The 23,314-nt window shown below is 38.4% G+C and overlaps 1 protein-coding gene across 3 annotated transcripts in view; it reads right to left on the reverse strand.

Annotated features, from left to right (window-relative positions):
• The window catches only part of YAP1 (Yes1 associated transcriptional regulator), an 82,740-nt gene that overhangs the window by 24,439 nt on the left and 34,987 nt on the right, over positions 1 to 23,314 (reverse strand). For 2 of the 3 annotated variants that reach the window (XM_042839289.1, XM_042839290.1), the window contains exons 3-4: positions 14,909 to 15,024; positions 6,651 to 6,764 (exon numbers count right to left, since the gene is read on the reverse strand). In XM_042839289.1, coding sequence (XP_042695223.1) covers positions 6,651 to 6,764; positions 14,909 to 15,024 — 230 coding nt within the window. The remainder of the gene's footprint in view (positions 1 to 6,650; positions 6,765 to 14,908; positions 15,025 to 23,314) is intronic. The other variant, XM_042839288.1, reaches the window with a different exon arrangement.

Below are 23,314 nucleotides of genomic sequence, written 5' to 3' on the forward strand. Positions count from 1 at the left end.
CTTAGCCCACTAGGAACTAAATGGAGTAAATTGCTGTTGTTCATGGATCTAGCTCTCTTCCCACAACAGCAGTATTTATGATACACTTTCGCTCAACTCCTATCAGATTCAGAACTGAAATATTCCACCCTCTGGCCCAAAGAGCAAATCTAAACAAGATTCAGCAGTAGCATAAATAGCTATAAGAAACTTCTGCTCAGTACACACAAGTGATGTTTTCCATTCTTTAAAAATTAAAATAATTCTCCTAATATTTGACCTTATTTTTAAATCTACATGCCAAATGAAACTTGACAGCACAATTATTAGTACTGTGGAAGAACTGCTTGGGACACACTGCATAGGACACACGATGAGGAGACCTCAGCTAATACCATTTAAGTTGAATGTATGAAACCCTGAAGACAGCATGTAGTGCAGGACTCTCAGCTGATCAAAGTCCATCCCTTTCAACTGAAGATGTGGCAAGGAGTATTTAATCAAAGCTGGTCTGCATTTTAGACCAAAGTTCAATCAGCAAAGAATATACAAACAGGCGGCGAACAGTTTCATTTCTCACTTTCCATATAATACTTGCTGGGTTAATTAAAACAAAAGACAAGCTTCCGTGTAACTTCTTGCAAAATTATATGGCTTTTTTGTTTTGTTTTTTTTTTAAATGCAGGTTTCCTTCAAATCATCTGTTCGCTGTTTGAAGTGCACATACCCTGTGTAAAACATGTAGAACCATCTACACCTTTTTTTCCCTAAATCTCCACCATAAAACTTTCCTGTAAAAAAGAAACTGAAATCGTGTTTCAACATGATTGAATTCAAAGAGGGAAAGAAGAAAGCTGACAGTTCTTTGAATTTTAGATTATATATGATTAGATATAGAGCATATAATTATTGTGTATATATACACTTAGATCACAGATAATGAGTGATCTGTTCAAAATGATGCATCTTCCATTTCTAACACTGTGTTCATTAACAGAGATATGCAAACTGCTGTGCTCAAAGAATATAGTAGGAGAAAAGACCTTATTAGGAGTACAGTTTTCTTTTACTGTCATAGCTGTTCTAGTTACAACAGTGGAGGTACAATTTATACACTTTATTTATGCTTGCATAAAGATATTGTTACCAACAAATCTCTCCTCAAACAGGCTTGAATAATTCTGAGGAAAAAGAAGAAGCAAGTACAAACTTATGTAAACCTAATGCCCTGAGAAATCCTCAATGAAAGGGTTCTCATTTTCATTTTTATTAGTATATGAAATACTCTACATCAGCTAGTTCACACAATAGTAGAGGGCAGATTTAATGATATATTCAGTGAACTGTAGTCAGGGAAGATATCTAAATATATACATACTGCTTTTGAATAAAACAAGATTTCATTTTCTGATATGTGATAAACTAACAACCACTGACAATCACTACCATTTTAGAAGGGCAGCATCTTCAAAACAAAGGGGTGCTTACCAGTGAAGGTTCATCTGCCTTTGCAGATTCACATACGCTTACTTTGACAGAAGACACTAATTCAGTGAAAATTGATATTGCTCAGAATGAATACATTCTGACATGCATCACAAAGCAAGTAAGTCTTTCCCCATCCTGTGATGTCCTTAAATTGTTCTTCTGGAAAACATAAGCACGGAACAATCTAATAACAACAGCTCTTTCAGATGAGCAACATCCATTTTGTGTTAGTGACAGGGCACATAAAGAGGTTATGTCACTGAATTTGCAGATCAAAACCAACTGTGGCTCACGTTCTGCTTTTGTACGAAAATAGAAGGCGGAGCTCAAACTCAAAATCTGAAAGGCCACTGTGATCAGATGAAGGGTTTGGGCTTCTTTCTGACCAATGGCCACAAGAAGCATGGCAGCAGGAGTTCTTAACCTTGACAATCATAGACGAGACAAGCCAATAAGAAAAAACACGTACTAAACAATGTGTTAGACAAGTAAGGGATAAGAAAATAGCATTATGGAATACTTTTATTTTCTGTCAGCAATTCTTCGTAGTTCTTCTTTGTTTTAAAGATACAATGTTCTTCCATTACAAAAGAAAGAAGCAGAAAATGCTGATGTGTATACTGTATACTCTGACCTTAATCACCACTACTATTCCTTTTCCTACTTCAGTAGTTTAATCAGAGCCTGAATACAGAGCCCCTGTGGCACTTTCCACAATGATGTTAAGCACCATCTTGCTATCCCTTCCCCCTCATCCAAAATTCATAGAGATCTCCATAAATTATTATCACGATCCTTAAGTGGGAGCGATAAAAATGTTGAGGCAAAGATTTCAATCTGAGGTCACACAATAACCCATTTGGCAGCTCTGACATATAAAAACCAAAAGAAAGGAGACTGGGATACCTAACACGAATTTGATCACTAGCAACAAACCTCTAAAACTGAAGTTCAGAATAGAACAACCATAAAATTGAAGGAATATTGTGTTTTACTTAAACTCCTGGAGACAGACTTGCCTCATGGAGTACTACTATTCAAATTAAGATTTGTGTCAACCCAAGAGACAGACAAATCAACTGCCAGTTTCCAGTGTTTTTCCACTTCAAGTTCACCATCTCATTTTTCAAACTAGGTACCCTCCAAAGGCAAATTATTTTTACTTGTGCTTCAAAAAAACAGTCCTACCATCTGCAAGCTGAAGTAACAGTTTAAAATCCCTTTAATGGGATTTGATACTAAAGCCAATTCTTGGAAACCTGTAGCAATAAAGCTGAATGATTCCGAACTTCCAAGTGGTTCTAGGAAATTTAATTTTATAGAAAAAGCAGATGTTCATCTACTTCACCCGTTCCAGCAACTAAGAATGCCTGCCTAGCTTCATACTGAGACATTCTTTAACTACCAAGAAGACATATCAGCATCATCTGGAAGGCCTAAGAAAAACATCAGGATCTATGAAGAATGACCAATGGACAATAGTGGAAGCTGGTAAGAGGCAAAGCTGCACAATATACAAGATTGATCTGGCCAGTTCCCTTAAAGAAACAACCTTATAAGTAGTAACATGAAGCCCCTTTTTAAGAGGCCTACAAAGACACTGAGAAAGGTTGGTCAGCATGTTTGTACCAGATGCTCCACTAGTACAAAGAATGCTGCCAACACAGGCCTGAGGAAGCCCTTGCCCATCCCCCTTCCTTTAATCCCATTAATCTTTTTATGATTGTCTGTGCTTGGCAGGAGAAGACCCTCCTTTAAAATCTAGGAAGGGACTAAATATGAGAGCTTGTCATTTCTCGCACCTCAGAATTATTCTGATGCCGAATACATACACCTGGAAGACCAACATCTGAGCCACAAGACTCTGAGTAGGTTAAGCGGTGCAGCTGACGACGTCAAGCTCACTTTGATCCAAGACTTGGGTCTGACAGATTTGAAATTCTTATCTCCTACTTGGAGAAGTCAGATTTTAGACCAGCCTGCTGCATAGCAGGATATTCTCACCAAAACTCTTATCTGATCCATTAGTCTTGAAAGACTGCTTCAGAAATCATATCAGTGATATCATTTTATTTCTGTTTTAAACACATGAACGCAATATCCAGATTCTCTTCAGCAGTTAAATCCATAGGTGCGTCTGCCTAAAACAGTTTCGTCAAACTTGGTCCTCTTTCCTCCCTCTTTTTTTAAGCCACTTTATGGAAAATTGCCAGCGCTGCTTTTGAAAGGAGTATATGCACACCTACTAGGGAAAATAAGGATGAATACAAAGTTGCCATCTGATGATGCACATACAGAGAAATAAGAATGGTCTCCCTGGACCTAGGAATTCAGAATCAGAAAAGGCAAAGACTCTTCAAATCCTGTTTCTGAATACTGAAACAGAAGAGTGTGTTTGCCCATACCATTCAACAGCTTTGTTTTCAGTGGTTCTTCAGATGAGTGAAAGTGGCACTGTCAAATGAAAAATCTTTTTTTCCCCTCATTTTCAATTAGTGTTAGTATGATAATGATCAAAACCTTTAGAAATACATAGCCGAAGTCACCTATGTTTCCTTCAGGAAGCATTAGTAGTAAAAAAATAAAATAAAATAAAAATAAAAAAATTTAAATCCAAGCCCATACATTAAAACACATTGATAGAAAAAAAATGATGATGTAGGGATGAGGATTTTCAACATACATTGAGCACTGAAAAGTAAACTCCTGAGTCATTCATGTTCTATTTGGGGTCACAGCACATATTAGTTGAGATCTCTATGAGGGAAATGAACGCAAGCCTCGGTACGTTAGCTCTGTCAAACTGATTTTTCTTCCTTACTGGAGTAGCTTAAGGAGGTCACAAGTGCGAAAACATCAGGAATAAGATTTTCCATTTTGTTGGCTCAAATGACAAAAACATAAACCACAATACAGTGTGTACAACTTCAGATTTCAAGGAAAACTCCTTCAAGCTCAACAGCAGCTAGCAGCTTGTCTCTATTTGCCGTCACTCCAGATCAGAAGAGCTCACATGCTTTTTTTTTTTCTTCTTTTTTTTTTTTTTTTCCTTTCCTGCCCCTTTTCAGTTACACTTGAGCTCTTTGACTGAAAAGGTCTGGAACAGATTAAAAGTCCGACCACAAAATAAAGAGCCTTGGCATGTACTCAAGTCTGTCTGGGATACACATACACAGTGGGCCCAAAAAGGGAAGCTATGCAGCAAGAAACCCTTATGCAGTCTTTTGGATATTTCTAACTTCTTACAGTTTAACTGCACAGCACATTTGATGGAGTTTCAGTATGTACAAAACAGGTTCCTTTCACCCTTATGGTTAGGCTGTACCATCTACAGGACTGGAATATAGTTCTGAGAAGCAAGATCCATCTCATTCATGACTTTTGTCAATTAAAGTCTCTTCCCCTCACTCCTTTTTAATTCCAGCTGGTATGTCCGGCTCATTTGAAACTGCAATGTAATGCTAAGAAGAGCAAAATGCTTATCTTGCAAGACTACTTAAGTAAATATAATTGACCTGATCATTTTGAATGCAAAAGGCAACACCGATTTTCAAAGTGATAGCTTCCTTTTCAGCCTTATTCACATATCATGTAATTGTGAAGTTGCAAGTTACCCACACGCTCCTCTTGCAACACGCAAACAGGTCTGCAGCTCTGACTGCTGTTAAAGCCAACATGGACATTTGCCAAAGTTGACAACCTTCAATGTAAGCCCCACCTTTGGCTCAAGTTGCACAGTGGTTCAACCTGTCTACAAACTGCAGAGCAGTTTATAAACAAAGTGTGACAATCCAGTGTTTACTCTAAGAGCGGAGGGATGTCTAATGTGAGCGCTGAAGCCTACAAAACAAAGGAGCTGAAGCTGCTAACAACCATTTCAGAAAAACAAAGACAAAAACAAAACAAAACAACCTAAAAACCAGAAAAGTGACTGTTGAGTTTTGCAGCTCTGTGTTTATATGGCATTCATGGAGTTAATGCCTCTCCCAAAAGGGGCCCACAGTTGTTGTTAGGTCAACCCCTGTAAAGCTTCAAAGGCTTTGTATCCCCTCAGCCTGACCTACTCAGTGATCTGCACACTGTTTTCATTTAGTTGCACTCAGTCCAAAACTAAAGCTTGAAAACCACAATGATCTCTTTTTTTTTTTTCCCCCTCTCTCTTTTCTTTTTTTTAACCCCTACTATTTCTTCCATGTCTCTGGAAAAATAACTAAAATCCAAAAGAGATGAAAATAGTAAGCTATTGGAGAAACAAATTAAGGGAAAATTAATGCATTCAATAAAGCTTACATACAGAGGTCATGACTTTAAACAAAAACTGAAGTTGTAATGCTACCTTAAATACATCAGAATAACTACTTGGACTAAGAAACCAAACTGAGTTTATATGCTGCTGGTATTTCTATTCAGCAGTGCCAATATTTTATTGAAGTGCTTGCAGCTCTGCTTTTCCATACAGATCAAAAAATTGCAAAAAGTTGGTACCGGTTCTGCTTTGTTAAAAACTCACATCCAAACCTTGTGATTCCTAATTTCAGTTACTGTTTCTATTTTCAGTAATAGCAGTCTAATTAAAATATTTGTTACCTTACAAAAAGAGGATTAAAGTAGAAACTACTCAACACTTCCTTCTTCATGGTTTAAAACAAAGTATCATCACGATCATCACTGTGACAAGCTGGAATTATAAGCTGGTATATGTTTCAAGTGTATTTAAATAGAATGAATTATTATTTAACAATGTCCTTGTTAGGGTAGCACAAAGGAAAGTATTTATTTATTTGGGAATTAAAAATCGCTTCTGTTGCAAATATTTGCAAGTCTTTGGGAAGAATGAGCTTGGCTGAAACTGTGTTCACCCACTAAAAGGAACGTGTTTAGGTAAATCATTTCTGAAGGCCACCAGTTTAGGAACTGTATGGATCATACGGCAAAATCCCAACCGCTAACATTAGAAACTTTGGTGACACATTCCTACAGGATGTATACTAATTCCTCTTTATGTTTCCTTTTAAAAAAAGGATTTAAATAAGGCCTATGTTTCAAATTAGAATACGTACTTCATATTATATTATAGTATAGTATATAAACTGCACTATAAAGAGTTTTCAAACTATGACTGCAAAATTAAAGCTAAGTGAACTGAAGTGAATCAAAAACTCTGAAGTGAGATGAACTTTTACCAAAGCGTGGGTCAAGCCTTGGGTCTAGCCAAGATGTTGTCTTGTTCTTATGGTTTATGTAGTAAATTTCTCCATCCTGGGTCATAGCTTGTTCCCATCCATCGGGGAGTGGGCCTGCAATATAGAAGGAAGGAGTTCATGGTGGACTCTTGTTTGCTCCAGCTGAAATTGATCTACAAAAAATCCCAACATTTTACATATATAACAGTAAATGAAACAAAAAAGTTTCAGGTTTATGTCTAGCATTTCTAGGATAAGGACAAAGAAGTGGCGGGTGGAAAATCAAAGAACAAAAAGCACTTCTATCATCATTCTGATTTAGGATTTGGAGTTTTATCTTATAATTCATGTCTTTTTGTATGCTTCTGACACTTCCTTTTGCTATGACGTTACAGTACAAAACCAGCAATAAGTCAAGCCTGCCAGAATGAAACCAGCACCAGAAAAAAAGAATAAGCACAGAGATATCCCACCTTGTGTGGGAAAGTTTATCTAGTGATTGAGAGCAGCAGCAGCAAGAACACGACAAGACTCTGAAGTCCTATTTCTCTGACTTTTCACAAACAGTTAAAAATAAATAAATGAAAGTGACGAGCCTTAATTGCACTTCATACCGTAAGTTGCGATGACAGCGTAAGGCTTAAGCAAACAAAAACACAAGCCTGAAGAACAGGAGGCAAAAAAGCAACAAAACAGTAAAGGTAAGCACATCAGAAGCAGACAAGACAAAGTGCCAGGACCAGCAGTGCTATCTCTCTATGAGCAGGAAGGCACGCTCAGGGACACCTACATTTAGAAAACGGTTAAGGGTGAAGGGCAATACATCGTGGCAAAGTACTGGAGCCCAATGCTAAAGTCTAAATACAGAGTGCTAAAGTGTTTCCATTACATTACAAAAGCAGCTTTGGAGAAAACAATCTTTTGCTCCTGTGCTGTTCAGAAACCACTCATTCCTGTCTCTATGTGATCATGCACCTCCATCTGTATTACACTTAGAATAAATAGTATTTTCTCAGCTACGTTCACCCCATTTTGTCAGGCAGGTGCTTTAAAAATACATGTTTTAGAATCAAAAAGATATGTACTTTAAAAATACCTGAATTAGAGGCAGGAAAATTTTGCCTGAATTCCTTTACATTTAAATATGATCTTCAGATGACACAGCAAAAAGATTCATTACAAATGTTAAGAATGTAGAAGAAATTAGAACAGCATCTGTTCCGGGACACCATCATATTTCAGCCTGTCTTCTCACTTTTCCTCAGCATGATGTAACAACACACTACCAAAAGCCATCTGTCTGCCTGATTTAGACCTACAGACCATGCTGCACAACATAATGTTTGTGTTTATTTATGTCTTAAAATTTCACACACGAGATTCAAAGTACATACACCCAAAAATTAAAATAAACGCCTGGAATATCTACTACATCCATGTTCAAATTACATCAGCTCTTCGCCTGCCATATTGTTCTACACTCAAATTACTGCTGAAGATTTTCATTGCTTGAAGCCTTGGGGGGCAGGGACTAGATTTGTTTGGTTAATCTCAAAAGATGTTCCCGAAGGAATGTTTTAAAACAAAATAAATTAAAAGAGCAAAATCATCATTGCATTCCAGTAATACCCCAAGGCATAACAAGGACAAGAATTTCTTACTGTAGTCTTTGGCCCAAGAAATCCCCTGCATAATACATTTCTATCTCTAACTCTTTCATTTTGGCCCAGAATGCTATGCCTTTCTCTAGCACTCCACAATCGGAGCCACAGGCTGTCAAGTGAGGAAAAACAGTGCCCTAGCCATTGAATATTCCCTGCCTGCCCCTCATGCTCACAAAGCTTTAAAGGTTGCATACAAGTAACAGCGGTACCTCCGCTTTTAGGCCAGTAAGCAGAACAGCAAGAGTGACAACCCTGAAAAATTCATAAACCTTAACACATCCTCAGTATAGCAGGATCCTGGGCTAGGTTACCGTACTCACAAAGCAGCCAACTGCACCATCAGATGCTATTTTATAAAATACACAGGCACACAGTGACAGGCCACACATGATCCAAGTGCAGAAGCTGATGCAGGACCAACATTTTTTGCTGACCACTAAGCCCAACACCCTCGCCATGTGGGCAGACCTTCTCACTACCATTCTCCCTAGAGTCCTTCAAAGCCACAAACCCCTAGGAGATGAAACTCAGCAAGAAAATCTCTTTTGAAATGCAAAGCCAAAAAAAAAAAACAACCAAATAAAAACAGCTGGCTCTAGGAAAAACACAACTACCCTTGGGGTGTGGGTCCTGCTGAACACTGAGTGAAGTGTATTCTGGTCCTGCATGTTTCTTTGCAGCAAATAAGAATAAAATGCCTTTGAAGCTGGATGCCAGGAGCTGATCAATCCACCTACCTTCTGGAAGAACACTGCTTATTAGATTCAATGATCTGATGACTAGTAGCTTCCCAGAAACCAATGCAGGCAAGGTTCTCTGTCTGCTGTAGGTCTCCCTGCTCACCTGGCTGCCACAGCAGCTACGTTTCCTCCTTGCTAAGTTCCACCAACTGCTGCAGAAATAGAATGTTTTTCCTAGAAAATTTTTGGCATTAGGCACTATGCTGCTTTCTTCCCTAGCTGGTAATATGCTCCTATTTCTCTGCTGTTGTCGCTACGTGTTATAATGGTAAAACTACATGTTTCTGCTGTTGTCCCTACATGTTGAAAACTGATTAGTACCGCCTTCTGTAATTTGTTCAGTTTTGCGAGCAGTTATGATACCAAAGATTGTCAAGACAAGCTCAGCATTACAGGCAAGTAACAGAAGAAAAACGAAAAATCATGATGAAGAGTAGCAGACAGAACACAGCACACAGAACATCTAGGAAAATTCCTGCATCTCCATGTTTACTCAAAAGGCTCAACAGAAACAGAATTTCCAGCATTGCTCCAGCCCATGTTAGAGAACAACAGCCATGCTGGGTGTAACCAGAAGTCTTTTTAGCACAAGCACCTGGTCTGAGTAGATGGACATTTACTGTTGCTCAGTGAATGAAAGCTGTTTGCTATCAGACTCTATAATTTCAATAAAGCACTACATGCGTATATAGATCCAAAAAGTATAGAGGCTATAACTTGCTTGGCCTCCAGGTATCTCATGTGAGTTGTGAGGCAAAATCATAGAATGGCTTTAGTTGAAGTGATCCAAGGATCAAGTCCCAACCCCACTGCCACAGGCAGGGCCACCGACTTCCAGATCTGGTACTAGACCAGGTTGCCCAGGGCCCCGTCCAACCTGGTCTTGAAGAGTCTGCCTATTTACTAGATGTCAAAGGGCCTCTTTTGCAAGTACTTTTCCAGTGTTTTGTTAAACCTTCATAAACATTTGGCATCCAATGGGAACCGGCTGAAAGAGTTGACTCTTCAGCTTGGCAAATAAAAAGCTCTGGGGGGACCTCACGGTTGGGGGGGGTTTTACTAGCGGCTTTCCAGTGCCTTGAAAGGGGCCTACAGGAAAGCTGGGGAGGGACATTTTATAAGGGCAGGCAGCGACAGGACAAGGGGAAATGGCCTTAAACTGGAAGAGAGTAGATTTAGACAAGATATTAGGAATAAGTTCTTTACTGTGAGGATGGCAAGACACTGGAACAGGTTGCCCAGAGAGGTTATGGATGTCCCCTCCCTGGGAGCATTCAAGGTTAGGCTGGATGACGCTGTGAGCAACCTGGTCCAGTGGGAGGTGTCCCTGCCTACAGCAGGGCGGTTGGAACTAGATGATCTTAAAGGCCCCTTCCAACCCAAACCATTCTATGATATCCTTGTGGCATGGTATCCTTCCAGTTCTGTTTGATGCCTCCTTGGTCAACTGAATACAGCCACAAACTTACTTTCAGCTCTATTATGTTACTTGCAAAGGGAGAGACCAGCCTTTTAGTTCAACTCACCATTTATTGCCGTATTTTAAAAGAATGGTTACCCATAAATTAGATTCCAACTTCCAAATGTAAGCCATCCTTAGAAAAACACTGATAAGGCATTCCTCTTTAACTAAATATTTATATATTGCTGTAACTTAACATAAGTACATGTAATTTTAAAAGTCTTTGTGCATGTCTCTGTTCAGCTCGCGTCTCCATTCTTGATTGCACTTTCTCAGTTTACCATCATTGGCTGGCAGATAAAAAGCAACAGAAAGAATAACTAAAGCAAAAATATAATATAAATTCAACCTATGCTGATATCACAAATAAATCTCACAAGCCCTTACAGTCTCTGACGTGCAGGTGTAAAATAAATGTAAATAAAACTGCATTTTAATCACAAGGTTAATGCATATTAGATAGCATCTCTAGCTATTAAAAAAAAAAAGCTCACAGATGACAAAGGAACTGAAACACCAACAGCAAGAATCACCATATGCAAACACTGACCTTCACAAACCTTCCTAATCTTCTTCTTTGAAATCATGGCACCACTGCAATTATCAAACTTTTAAAAATAGTATCAAACTGTACAGAATTTACCAGGAGTCCAACTTTATTCTGTCAGCTCAGTACAGCTTACAAAAAGCTACTATTAAAAATGGTAAGGAAGACATGAAACATTCATGTCATGCAGACACTTTGAAACTTGAATTTCACAACAGACCATATGCAATGCTGAATATACACAAAGTAGAATTTGTAGTATGACTGGTTACACAGAATGGAAGCCCACAAAGCATGAAGCATGAAACCATGAGAAGAGCTAGTTTTAGTATTGCTACATTTCTCTCTACCCCCCGCAGTGGGAAAAAAAACAACCAACAACAACACAAACCACAAAAGGCGACCTTAAGTTATGACTTTGAAAATTAATCTTCCTAACCAGTCTTAAACGTGGCACTGCAACCTAACTTCAAGAGTCCATGGAATAACAGGGGGTCTACAAACTTTCACCAGGAAAAGCAATGCAGAGTTGCAGTGCAAGGGAAGTCGAGGACAAAGACAGGTGATCTGCTCCAGATCCACTGATCTGCTGTCTGCATGCAAGCAGAATAGGCTCAAGTAAGCAGCGCTGTTAAGCATGACTCAAGAAAATAAAAGTAACTGAAGAAGGGAAGTGTATAAATGCACTTTATTTTATTCAATTCATATCAACTATCATTATTATTAGAAACAAGCATTGTTTATAATCAGATGCATAACTTCACTTAAGTTGGAACTGTACATTTTTGTTAGCGTTAAATGTGAATCAAGACAGATTGAGTATCACTTTTCCTGCAGTATCTTTAAGGTAAAATGGTTAAAAAAACAGAAAATAATGAGAACATTCTAAACCAATTCTATATATATCACACTGTTGGAAGAAACAAGCTTGTCTTCTTCCCATTATTACTATGAAAATGCAATCATATTTAGCAGAAGATTAAACAACAAATGTCATCTGAAAAAGCACTATACTTCTCCATACACACGGCACAAAACATTTTAGTAGATTGCACAATTTACTCGAGCAAGCCAGGTTCAGTAGAGCTGAGACAAAAACATACCAAAGAACCTAAAACAAAAACATTTTCCCATTCACACACTGATGCCTTGTGGTAGAGGATGTACACTTACTAATACTCCTCAAACAGTCCATCCACAAAGTGAAAAAAAAAAACCCTAAAAATCTCCATCTCATGCTAATCCACATCTTCCCTGTGCCACTTTCGATTTCAAACACTGCTGACCTGCCTTCGTCCTTACCACAAATCTGTTTTCTCTCCTACTTCCTGAGCTCCATCTACCCTTCTCACCCAGAAAACCCAACAGGTTTACCTTCAGTATGCAGACAACAGATCTCCAAGTTCTGTTCTATCCCTCCTTCTCAGTTTGTTTTCCTGTTCTTAATTATAGCGAATATACTCTTCCAGTGACTCTCATGGCATTTCCTAAAATTCCCTGCTTTCAGATTTCACCACAGCAACCTTACTTGCAGGCTACTCCAGCATTCTGCAATTCAATACACTAAAGATTGGTCTGTAGCTTCTGATGAAGGGCTACAATTCATGAGCACCATACGAGGATGCACAGAAAGAAAAACATTCACTTGTGGACATTTTTTTTCTAAGTCAGCGACCTCCAGCTGTCCCAGGACTTACACTTGCTTCTCCCAATCTCTCTCATGAAAGGCTCTCTCAGCAGTAGGGCACGTTTCACTGCCAGCAGTACTTCAGAACAGGAAAATTCTGACTCGAAGAGGTCTCAACCTTATTTCCCAGTTCTTGAGGCCAAACTGCCGAATTAGAACATTAAGGAGCCCTACGTCTATATGACGCTGTCAGATTTAAATTCCACTGAGCTGAGTGGGTAGTTACTTGATTTTTCCATTTTTCTCATTCTTTATGAGGCCATCAAGCAAGCACAAACCACCATAAACTCAGTAGTACACAGTGACAAAACCAAGTATAAGCAGCTTCAGTAGAAACAAATATACAGTTAAAGACTGTACATGAGGATTTACCAAATAAGGTATCAGAAATGGAATCATACAATAAATACGAGTTCAATATTATTTAATTCAAAACACTTGTTAAACACAATCAAGTTAAGCATTAGTGGGTGCACCCCCAAGAGCCAGTTCCAAATAACATTACCTCAGCTTAACAAGTACCCATGGAATCCCACTGCTAGAGTAACAAAATACAGGAGTTTCACTTGCTCACACACTTGCATCAATTACTTTTAATTTCTTGATTTTCTTTTTCACATAGCCCTTCATTACTGACTACTAGATTTACTTTACAAAGATTCTTCCCTCTTAAAACAAACTATTTTGTTTACTTTTTTTTTGCTAAGAATCTTTTTTTTTTTTTTTTAATAAGTATACACAGCACATCTGACTTCGCTATCAACACTGTTTTTCTGCTAATACTATAATACAATGGAAGGTTTGAGGAGTCATCTTAAAATACAGAATTTATGTCAGTAATAGACTAGCATATTCAAATAGACTAGTATCTACTTTATGTATAAATAAAATATACCAAAGGCAAGACAGACCAGGAGAGCTGTTTCCTTTCTCCTATTTTCTGTTCTTCTGATGTGTCCCTACAAAAGCATATCATTCTCTTTAGCTACAGAAAAGAACAATAATCAGAGATTGTATTTTCACATTAGACATTGAGAGCTTAATTGTTCTGAATCATGACTTTCTGAATCTGAACTGAACCCTTTCATTTGTGCCGGGATAATCCAACCTCCTGGCCTTGCCAGCAAAAAGTTTGATCAGCTTCCATCTAACACCCAGTCATGAACAGCACAGTTTGGTCATGCCTGTTAATCTTTTGGTATTGTCTACAGCTTATGAATTGCAGCATGAAACAAAGCTGTCTAAACGGACAACAAAAAGCAGCACCAGAGAATAACTTTTGTGAAATACAAGAAAAGCAGACATACACATGAAAAATCAGACTGAAAAAAATGAATAACATGTCAACCTCAGTGACGAGACAGCGACAAAGCATAGAGAAGAGTGCAGCAGTAAAAACAGCATCTGCTTGCTCTCTGCACCATTAGGACAACAAAGCTATGTAAACATGTAGCAAATTTTATAGTAAGAATAAGCATACCGTCCTGCTGTCTAGTAACAGACTCCCTTAGATCAGCTGAAAAACTATTCCATGTTCTAGGAAAAGACATCTGATTTCCTCAGCTGAAGAAATAATAATCAGCATACATTGTTTTGGAAATGATTGGAAAAGAAGAAAAAACAACTTTACTTCTAAACAAGACTTTCCAGGTGTTTGCTTTACTTGTTAAGTGAAGATGTCCATAACCAACGTGGGAATTATAAACGAACGGCAACACGCTTAGCATAATAAGTGAGCAAGGGAAGGCAAAACAAAACATAAAAACCAAACATTGCAGAAGCTCTAGCTTTGAAGCAAAATGGCAATAATTTAATGAAAATTCTTTTAATCAGTTTAACGGCATTTTCAGTCAGAAGAAACAGAGGCGGGAATTTTGTTTCTTCAAATGTTTGGATCATCCACTTGAAAAAAAATAAAACACAGACCCAAAACTTACAGCATGCTTTTTGCTGGCAAACATTATACGTTCTCTCACCTCAAGTGACGCTTGCTGCATCAAGATGCTTGATGCATCATTCTTCACAAATTTAAAGTTTAAAAATAAACAGACAACTGTGAGATTTCAACTCCTCTGCCCCCCACAACATCTTCCTGATTAAAATAGCTAGCAGTATCTTCATTTGTATGACCTTCTGCACAAAAACAGTTTTTGCTTACCTGATGCTGAGTTCATTAAGTTCTGTTGCACGGGAGGACTGGTGGGAGCTGTAACATTCATCTGGGAAAGCATGGCCTTCCTGGGATCTTGCCATGTTGTTGTTTGATCAATATGACTACAGAAACAAAGCAAGAGTTAGGACAGTCATGCGTTCACAATAATGACCTGCTAGCACAGAAAGTTTAACAACAAAAGGTTAAGCATGACAACAAGAGCCACATTCAAAACCAAACAAGAGTTTTTTGGATTCTGTCCAAGCATTACTATACCTCATATTCTCAAATACTTTACTCTGGTCACCATCATTTTCCCACCAAAGAGCTGCAGTGATTAGAGCTAGAGCAATGGAGAGATACAGCTCAGCATGAGTACTGGAAGCTAGACTGTTGTCCCATAATATATGCATGAATTAAACATTCTCTTCCTTTCCTTGCTGATTAGTTACTTGTCAGTTTTCAATGCAACTTGAGTGTCTTTCAAACCCAGCCAGTTACGCCTGGAATCTCAAGCACAGTCAAGTAGTTTGGCATGACGAGTTCATGCTCAGTGCCTGGGGAGCTGTAATGAACAGGCTGGTGAGTAATCATTAGTCTTCCCCAACATAGCCTACATTCTCAGGTTATTTGATGGAGTACTCCCCCCATCCCTGAGAACTGAACATCTGTGGTAACTTAAGTAACCAGCTGCACAAGAGTAGTAACAAAAAAAAGCAACTGATGTTCAGCTGCTTTTCTATTTCATACTAGAAGATGAGGACAGTTGGATTGTCAAGTAACTCAGTGAGCCCTCTCTAAAAGATAATCACAAAACTTTGGGAGCTTTGATGTATCTGTTTTGAAAAGAAAAACCAAAACCCTGGAAAATACCTTCACTGTCATTCACAAAACTATTTAAGTCAATGAAAACACAAATGTAATGAATGATTACTTCATCTTCTGAGTATGCGATTAGCGTGCTTTGCCAACCTAATGAATAACAAATGCACGCTATTCACGAACAAGCATCATAGTATCTTGATGCCATTAATTAAGATTGCTCTGAAAAGCTCACATGGACAAAAATAAAAACCACTAACATGCAGTAAGCTTTGACGGTATCAATTCAAACTCATACTAAAATAGTTTGATTAACAATTAGAATCCAACACATCACTAACTTGATACCACTCTTTCATCATACTGAACACTCTTAAAGTTACTTCTTTCTGGATTAGCAGAATGCCCAGTTTCAATTTCTCCAATGAAAGTTCTATATTTAAAGTTGCGCCGCAGATCGCACTGTGATCCAATTTCAAACCTCGGTACTCAATTCACACGCTTAATTTTTATCAATGTTTTGCATCGTTTTGTACTTTTTTCATGCCTCAGTATGTGTACAGAACCATCAACTAGAGAGCACATTTTCCATCTTTATACTGGGACTTAAACAGTAACTGTGCAGAAACTCTTCCAGCTCACAGCTGATATAACTTTCAGGTATATTCAAGTTTAGGAGATGGTGCTGTATTTAGACATGCTAAAGGGGCAGATAATTCAAATTTGGTCACTTCAACACTTACATCGATGAAAACACCAACATCTGGCCTTGCCACCCTGCTCTCCACTAACTAGAATGGAACATATGAGAGCACTGTTAGGATGCAATTCATTTGAGAAATTTAAGGAGGTGAATCACACCTACATTCTGTGTTGCAAAGGAAGCCTAAGGTAAGTGGGTTAAATACACTGACACTGAGGTTTCACTGAGGTGGTGAATCCCAAACTTTGTTTGTGTGTTTGCATGACCACAGCATCGCAGAGTTAAGTCATGTGTTAAGGCCTCATCACAGGTAAAACTGGACATACAAAACAGAACATTATCTTCTCCTTGCTCTAAGCAATTAGCTACTATGACAAGAAACTACTAAGGAACTCTTTAATTACAACTAACAAAAACGTGCTCCATCAATTTAGCAAGAGTTTTTAACATGTTCTTTGGTACTCAAAGATATTGCTTTTTTGTTTGTTTGTTCTTAAACACCAAACACTAAGCTGTGTATGTGAATATTAGGCATTTTCGCTTGATTAAAATGAAGAAAGTAGAATTTCAAATGATCATAAAATGGCTCACAGTCACTCAAACAATTACCTCCACGCAATTATTTATCACACTGGAACAGGAAGTCTCCTGAGCAGAAACAAGACGGTATCGCAAAGTGACTTGGACTAAGAAGTTTTATCTTAAGCCTTTTCCTCTTTCCTTGCATTCTACCCTCTTTAAACATACACAAAATTTCAGTCCAAAAGAGTTGTAGACATATTCCAAGAGAGACACAAAGTAGGAAGGAATGCTTTTTCTACCAGAATGCAATAGTAAACAAAGCCTTACTCTGTGTGGCAAGTACTGCCTTGCATACAGGAAGCCACCCTGTTACAATAGGTTCAATTAAAATGGTGTCACTGCCACATTAGTTTCCATGGCACACAATCATTACAGGTACTATTAGACATACTGTGCTTTTGCTTCCATATGTTTTCCAACATTCAGCTTAATGAAGAAGCAGGCCACATGCAGCAAGGCCTCCTTAATTTTTCTTTTAACCTACTTATTTACAGAACAAGGAAAAGCATAGTAAAGACTGCCATACATATACACCAGATCTTAATATGAAAAAGCAGTTTTCATTTTTTTGACGGTCAATTCTACAAGGCAATGAAAACAGGGGAAGATAATACAGACATAAGAACACAGGTAATGTTTCACAGACAGTGTGTTTAAGTTACAGCATCAGCATGCGCCACTTCTCCTCTCTATTTCAAATTTGATATATTTGCTCAGCTCCCTTCTGGGAACAGTGGAAACTGGGAAACCACCACTGTGCCCATGATTACACATTCTTTTGTTTCCATTTAACTCCTATGAAAATATTTGTAACACTATATGCTTATAAAGCAGATACCTATGGTACATATTCTATAGCCTTTGTTTTTATACACTCAAAGAGTGTAGAGTATAAAAAAAGAAGGAAAAAAATTGTCACACTGCATTACAAAACCATTTGCACAGTTGCTACAGGAACACATGGAAGCAACAGTCACCAACTTCTTAAGGAACAGACAAAGGAAGAAGCAATTTAAAAGTACTGCCAATTAGAGCACAGGGACAGCATTATCTGCTGCTTAATTACACGAGGCAAAGTAGTGCTCAGATGGAGTTGTTAATGTGGTCGGCTAGTTCAGACAGCAGCAGCTTCCAGCTTTGGCCTAGCTGGATATCCCTCGAGAAGTCAGCCCACAGAACTCCAACCAGCCTTCTTAGAAAAGAGCCACAAAAGAAAGGCCTCAAAGTAATCAAGTTGATTATGTTAAAATCACAGCAATCCCTAGGTTGGCTCATTAAGGCAACGTTGTCCCATCCCACACAGTTTTCTGCTTCCTGACCTACATACGCCTTTCCCTAACGTCTTCATTCAAAACCTGTCTCTTCAACTGCCTCCAAACCACAGTCCTCCCACATACCCCACCTCTCTATACAATGTCCTGAGTTTCTGAATGCTATATGGTAAAAAACTCCCCTAACACATCACAGCATATCAGTTCTCCTCCACAAGTTCCAAATCGTGCTGACCAACTGGACGAACGCAGAGCAGACTAATACTCATTAACATGGGTAAAATATTTCAGTAAATCTTAGCACGATGGTAAGGAATACAGGTCTATATTTTGGTGCAGCACATGCACCAAGGCAACTTAGTATAAGCATCATGTATTTCTCATAACCAAGCACGGAAACAGAATGTTCTCTGCGGGTAAAGATCTTTCCCTCTGTTTTGAACATCAGCACAGAAAAGGCTGAAAGAACTCTGACACCAGCACTGTGTTCTCTCTACCTGCACCAAACAGATTTTTTCCATAGTAGCTTCGCTGCATGCCTGCTGCCCCCATCCTTACATTCAGTATCATCACCTGAGCCACATTTTGCTGAAGTATCACTGTCAAATTCAAAAAAACCTTCATATATTAGTGACATATCAAATCCAGTGAAATCCATGACCCAGCCAATACACAGCACTATCAAAATTAAAACTCTTCATGAAGTAAAATCACAGCTCTGGATTCTGTGCAAAAAATAGACCAAATAAACCATCTCAGAATTAAAGCCAATCTCTAGGATAATCAAGGAACGTAAGGCATTTTACTTCACAGAATAAAGTCTCAAATCCAGCATCTTGATACTTATCTCTAATTGTCAGGTCTGGTGTCAAGACGAACAACTGTTCTACAGAACACTCTCAGTCACCCTCCACTAAGAAGCACTCCCAAAGCGCCATGGCATGCAAGGAAGATAAAGGACAAAGCTGCTACCATCACCTCCTATCAATTTCCAAAGTCATACAAATCACTTACCTCTTGACATGAACAGCTTTTAATAACATGTTCTCATTTTATAAATACAAAGAGCATTTCTACACTCATTAAGAACTGGAATTTCTAAGTGAAATAAATCCTTCTTGGTATTAGACATTATCACACACCAGAAAGATTCTTCAGATTCAATTTGTAACCTAATTTTGAAGTGTTGGGGGTTTTTATTTGCTTTTAAATCGTAAGGGGAAAGAAGCAGGAGATCTTAAAACAATTAAAATATATATATGTCAACCCTCATTGAAAATAATCTTTAGGTGTTAACAGATTGATAAAATAAAACCATTCCTAAAAACGGAGAACTGATCTGCCTTGCTCTGGGTGTGATGCACCTTCCCATTTGTCCTCCAGTTGCTTCACTGATGAGACGTATTGAAAGCCACATCAGAAATGAATTAGCACAAAAAGGATGCTAAAAAATTTACTTTAATCCTTCAGTTAAAGGCTTCATTCATTAGGAACTATGTATCCATTCCAATCCAGGAATTACATGCAAACATACAGTTGTCAACTATAAATACTAATTTTGATATTCTGTATTGTTGCAATTAGAGTCCCTGTTGCTCAACATACATTTCTCAAGGTACTCCATTCATTTAATACAATTCTCAGTCATGACAAAGCCATGATTCTTCGCTTACTCTTTTTTTGCCCTTATCTGCATATCTGCTATCATTCACAGGGGTACTTCAGGGAGACCTGTCCTGTCACAAGAAAGGTTGCTCACAGGAAGGACATTCAGAAAGGCAAGTTGTTATTCAATATTAAATCATCATCATAAGATGCTTCTATGGCTGTATGTTTTAAAATGTAGACAGCATTACGTTCTATGCCTGCATGAGAAAATGATTTCCAGTCTCTAGTAAAGTCACGGTGACTAACTTGGACTTCAGTGCTCAGAGCTTCGGGATGATTTTAAGAGTTCATTGGAAATCCTGTTTTGATTAAAAACCAAATAAAAACACAAGCACACACTGCTGACCAGACTGCGATACCAAAATTCTGAGCTTGGCACCGTGTAGTTTTTCTATTATACTGGGAGTGAATTGGGAAGTCCGAGTGACCGAGTATTTGTGCACAAACAAAACTAAACCTAACCTTCTCTTAAGTTGGTATGAAATTTCAGTTTCTCATTAATTCCCAAATGTGAATTGCTCCATCAACAAGCACGTCACCTATGCTTCTAATTTACTTTAATCTTTCATATTTTTTCTTTTGTCTCCTTAACCAACTGGTTTCCTCAATCTACGTAATGCAGAATGATACGGAATATTTTCCCTTTTCCTTCCTCACTTAAGAGCTTCAAAAATTAGATGAACCAGAGTAAGGCACTCCTTGTAAATGGCATTACTGAATTATTTTAAAGCTCTTGCCAGTACATTCCACTGCATCAAAGTTTGAAGTAATATGCTGAAAGTTGGCTTTTCTCCTGCCACTGAGAGAAACTGAATGAATACATGACTGTGATAGGCTGACGGTTGGATAGATGATCTTAGAGATCTTTTTTCCAACCTTAATGATTCCATGATTAAATTACTATTTTTGCCCTTTAAATAAACATTTATTGTCAGAAACTCACAGAATGGCCAGGGTTGGAAGAGACCTCAAGGATCATGAACGTCCAACCCCCCTGTGCCACATGCAGGGCCACCAAACTCCACATTTAATACTAGACCAGGCTGCCCAGGGCCCCATCCAATCTGGCCTTGAACACCTTTAGGGACTCCCTCTTCAAATTCAAGTCTTTGCCAAACATTATACAAACCTGTCCTGCATCTAGGAAGTACAGTTTACCTGCAAGATACTGACTGTGCTAGTAGGCAGAGAAGAAACAAGAGTGTGTATTTCTGCAGGGACCCAATCTCTACTGCAGAATCAAAACCGTGGTAGAGTGACTGTAGAGTCGTTGTGGAAGTGACAATATTTACTAATTCAACAAAAGAGCTGAAAGTAAATTCCTAGAAGAGTAGTTGGACTTTACAGATGTGCCAGGGGGCTGCACAAGCAAATTTTCCTAAGTTAGGTTTAAAAATGGGATAACATAAAAAGCTTTAAGTAGCCTCAGTATGAAAAGCTTTTACCAGCACCCTCTAAAACTTGAGTGTAGGATGTAGAGCTTTCTGGGTTATGACTAATACAATACTCCTAGGATACTATTAAGCAGAAATAAATGGATTCAGCTTTGCCTGAGGGCAGAAGTTGTGACATTCTTTGTGCACTCTCTTTTCTACCCCACAAACACTATTTCAAGAAATTGAAAGATAGAAACGTGAAATAGCCTTCAGCTCTCCTGGTCAATTTATCAGGGGTTGCTGATTTAAAAGTGAAGTATGGTTCTCTGCAAATAGTTTAACAGAGTCACAGATTTATACCTTATCTAGCACTAAAACTCTGAGACGACAAATTTCAGTTCCAAGCAGCAACAGTAAAGAAAAAAGCCTCGAGGATAAATGAGACAGCTTTGTTGTTAGCAATTATCTCCATCTCCATTTCAGTACTCCACAAACACTGTCCTAAATTTGAACCAGTTAGACCAGAAGATACAATTAAAGTGGCCTAAGGTTTTTTAGGAACTTTCCAATTGTCTCCTTAAATAAATAATTAAACAAACAAATGGAAAAACTGTTGTTCACAGCAATGAACATCTGATCTGCAGCGACATGATAGTTCACCTACTGCGTTGGAAAGCACTGTGTTTCTAGTTATCCCCTCCTGCTGATTTGCAAGGTTTCCCAGGTGCCAGGACCATGACAGATTAATATGGAGCACACAGTAAAATTCACAGCATCTTAATTTGATCTCCTCCCAAAACCGGCAGAATGAAACTGAGATCCATTACACAGTTTGTCTCAATAACAGTACTGCCTCCAACCACAGCCTAACTGCTTCAACCAAATACAAACAAAATTTCTGAATATTGGTGTAATACATAATTTGGGAGCACTTTGATTTTCCTTGTCAGATCTGTATATGGTAACAAAGCTTGTGTTGCACTACTCCACTCAGGCTACTGGAGACGTCCTCACCCAGCCATACCACAGGCATACGATGACAGAGCACACTTGCTTCCATGATGGTACAGACAGCTCTATCCTTTCAGCCTGCAAAAGCACATACAAAAGCAGCAGGCAATTGTTAAGCGTGCAACTGCGTTGTGCCACAGCCATGATTTCAAATGACTTTGAAAAGAACAAAAGCAAAATTTATTATAAGAATGATGGGCACAAAAATCCTGTTGACAGCTACTTAGCCACTGATAGGACTTGATGATCTTTTCCAACCTTGATTCTATGGTAACCAGGTAGAAAGAGGCTGTCAGAGCTCTATTCACTCCAAATATCGAATTTACCTCTGTCAGATAGTTGTTACCCTTCTAATGCCCTAATAGTCCCACGCATCAGAAATTTATTCCACAAATTAAGAGTTTGAACCTAGATTAGTGCAAAGCAGCAAGGCAACTTAAATGCCTTAAATGTCTCTGACAAAAGTCTTAATTGGTGCAGAAATAGATTTTGTGAGAGTCAGTTAAATTCTTGGACAGATCCCTCTTGAACTCCTTCCCAAAGCAGGTCCAACTTGCAAGATGCTAAGAACTAACATCAAGTCCTGGAAGTATATCTCATGAAGCCATATACACTGGTATAAGAAACAGAGCTTAAGATACACAAAATGCTGAAAATTATTCAATAGCAGCTTTTATTAGCACTGGCCTCCACACAGACAACTCTCACTATAGACACACTAAGGATTTAGTGTTCTTAAAAAACATGATTCTTGGATTCCTCTGGGGATCCCCCAGATAAAATATTATTGTTTTCGGAGTTTGAGAAGAAAGGAATGAGGACATTTTAATTTCCAGGGCTCTTTCCATTACTTTGAAAACCAGAAGAAAGAGCAGTATGTCTATAAAAAGAGAAGTGTCTATAAAAAGAGAAGTCCTAGCTTTTACATTCCTTGTGCCAACTCAGTCCTTTTCCAAACTCCATAGAGGACTAAATGCTA

The sequence above is a fragment of the Centrocercus urophasianus genome, unplaced genomic scaffold (genome assembly GCF_019232065.1).
Source record: "Centrocercus urophasianus isolate 14NV4802_14NV808 unplaced genomic scaffold, USGS_Curo_1.0 seq_9, whole genome shotgun sequence".
NCBI lineage: Eukaryota > Metazoa > Chordata > Aves > Galliformes > Phasianidae > Centrocercus > Centrocercus urophasianus.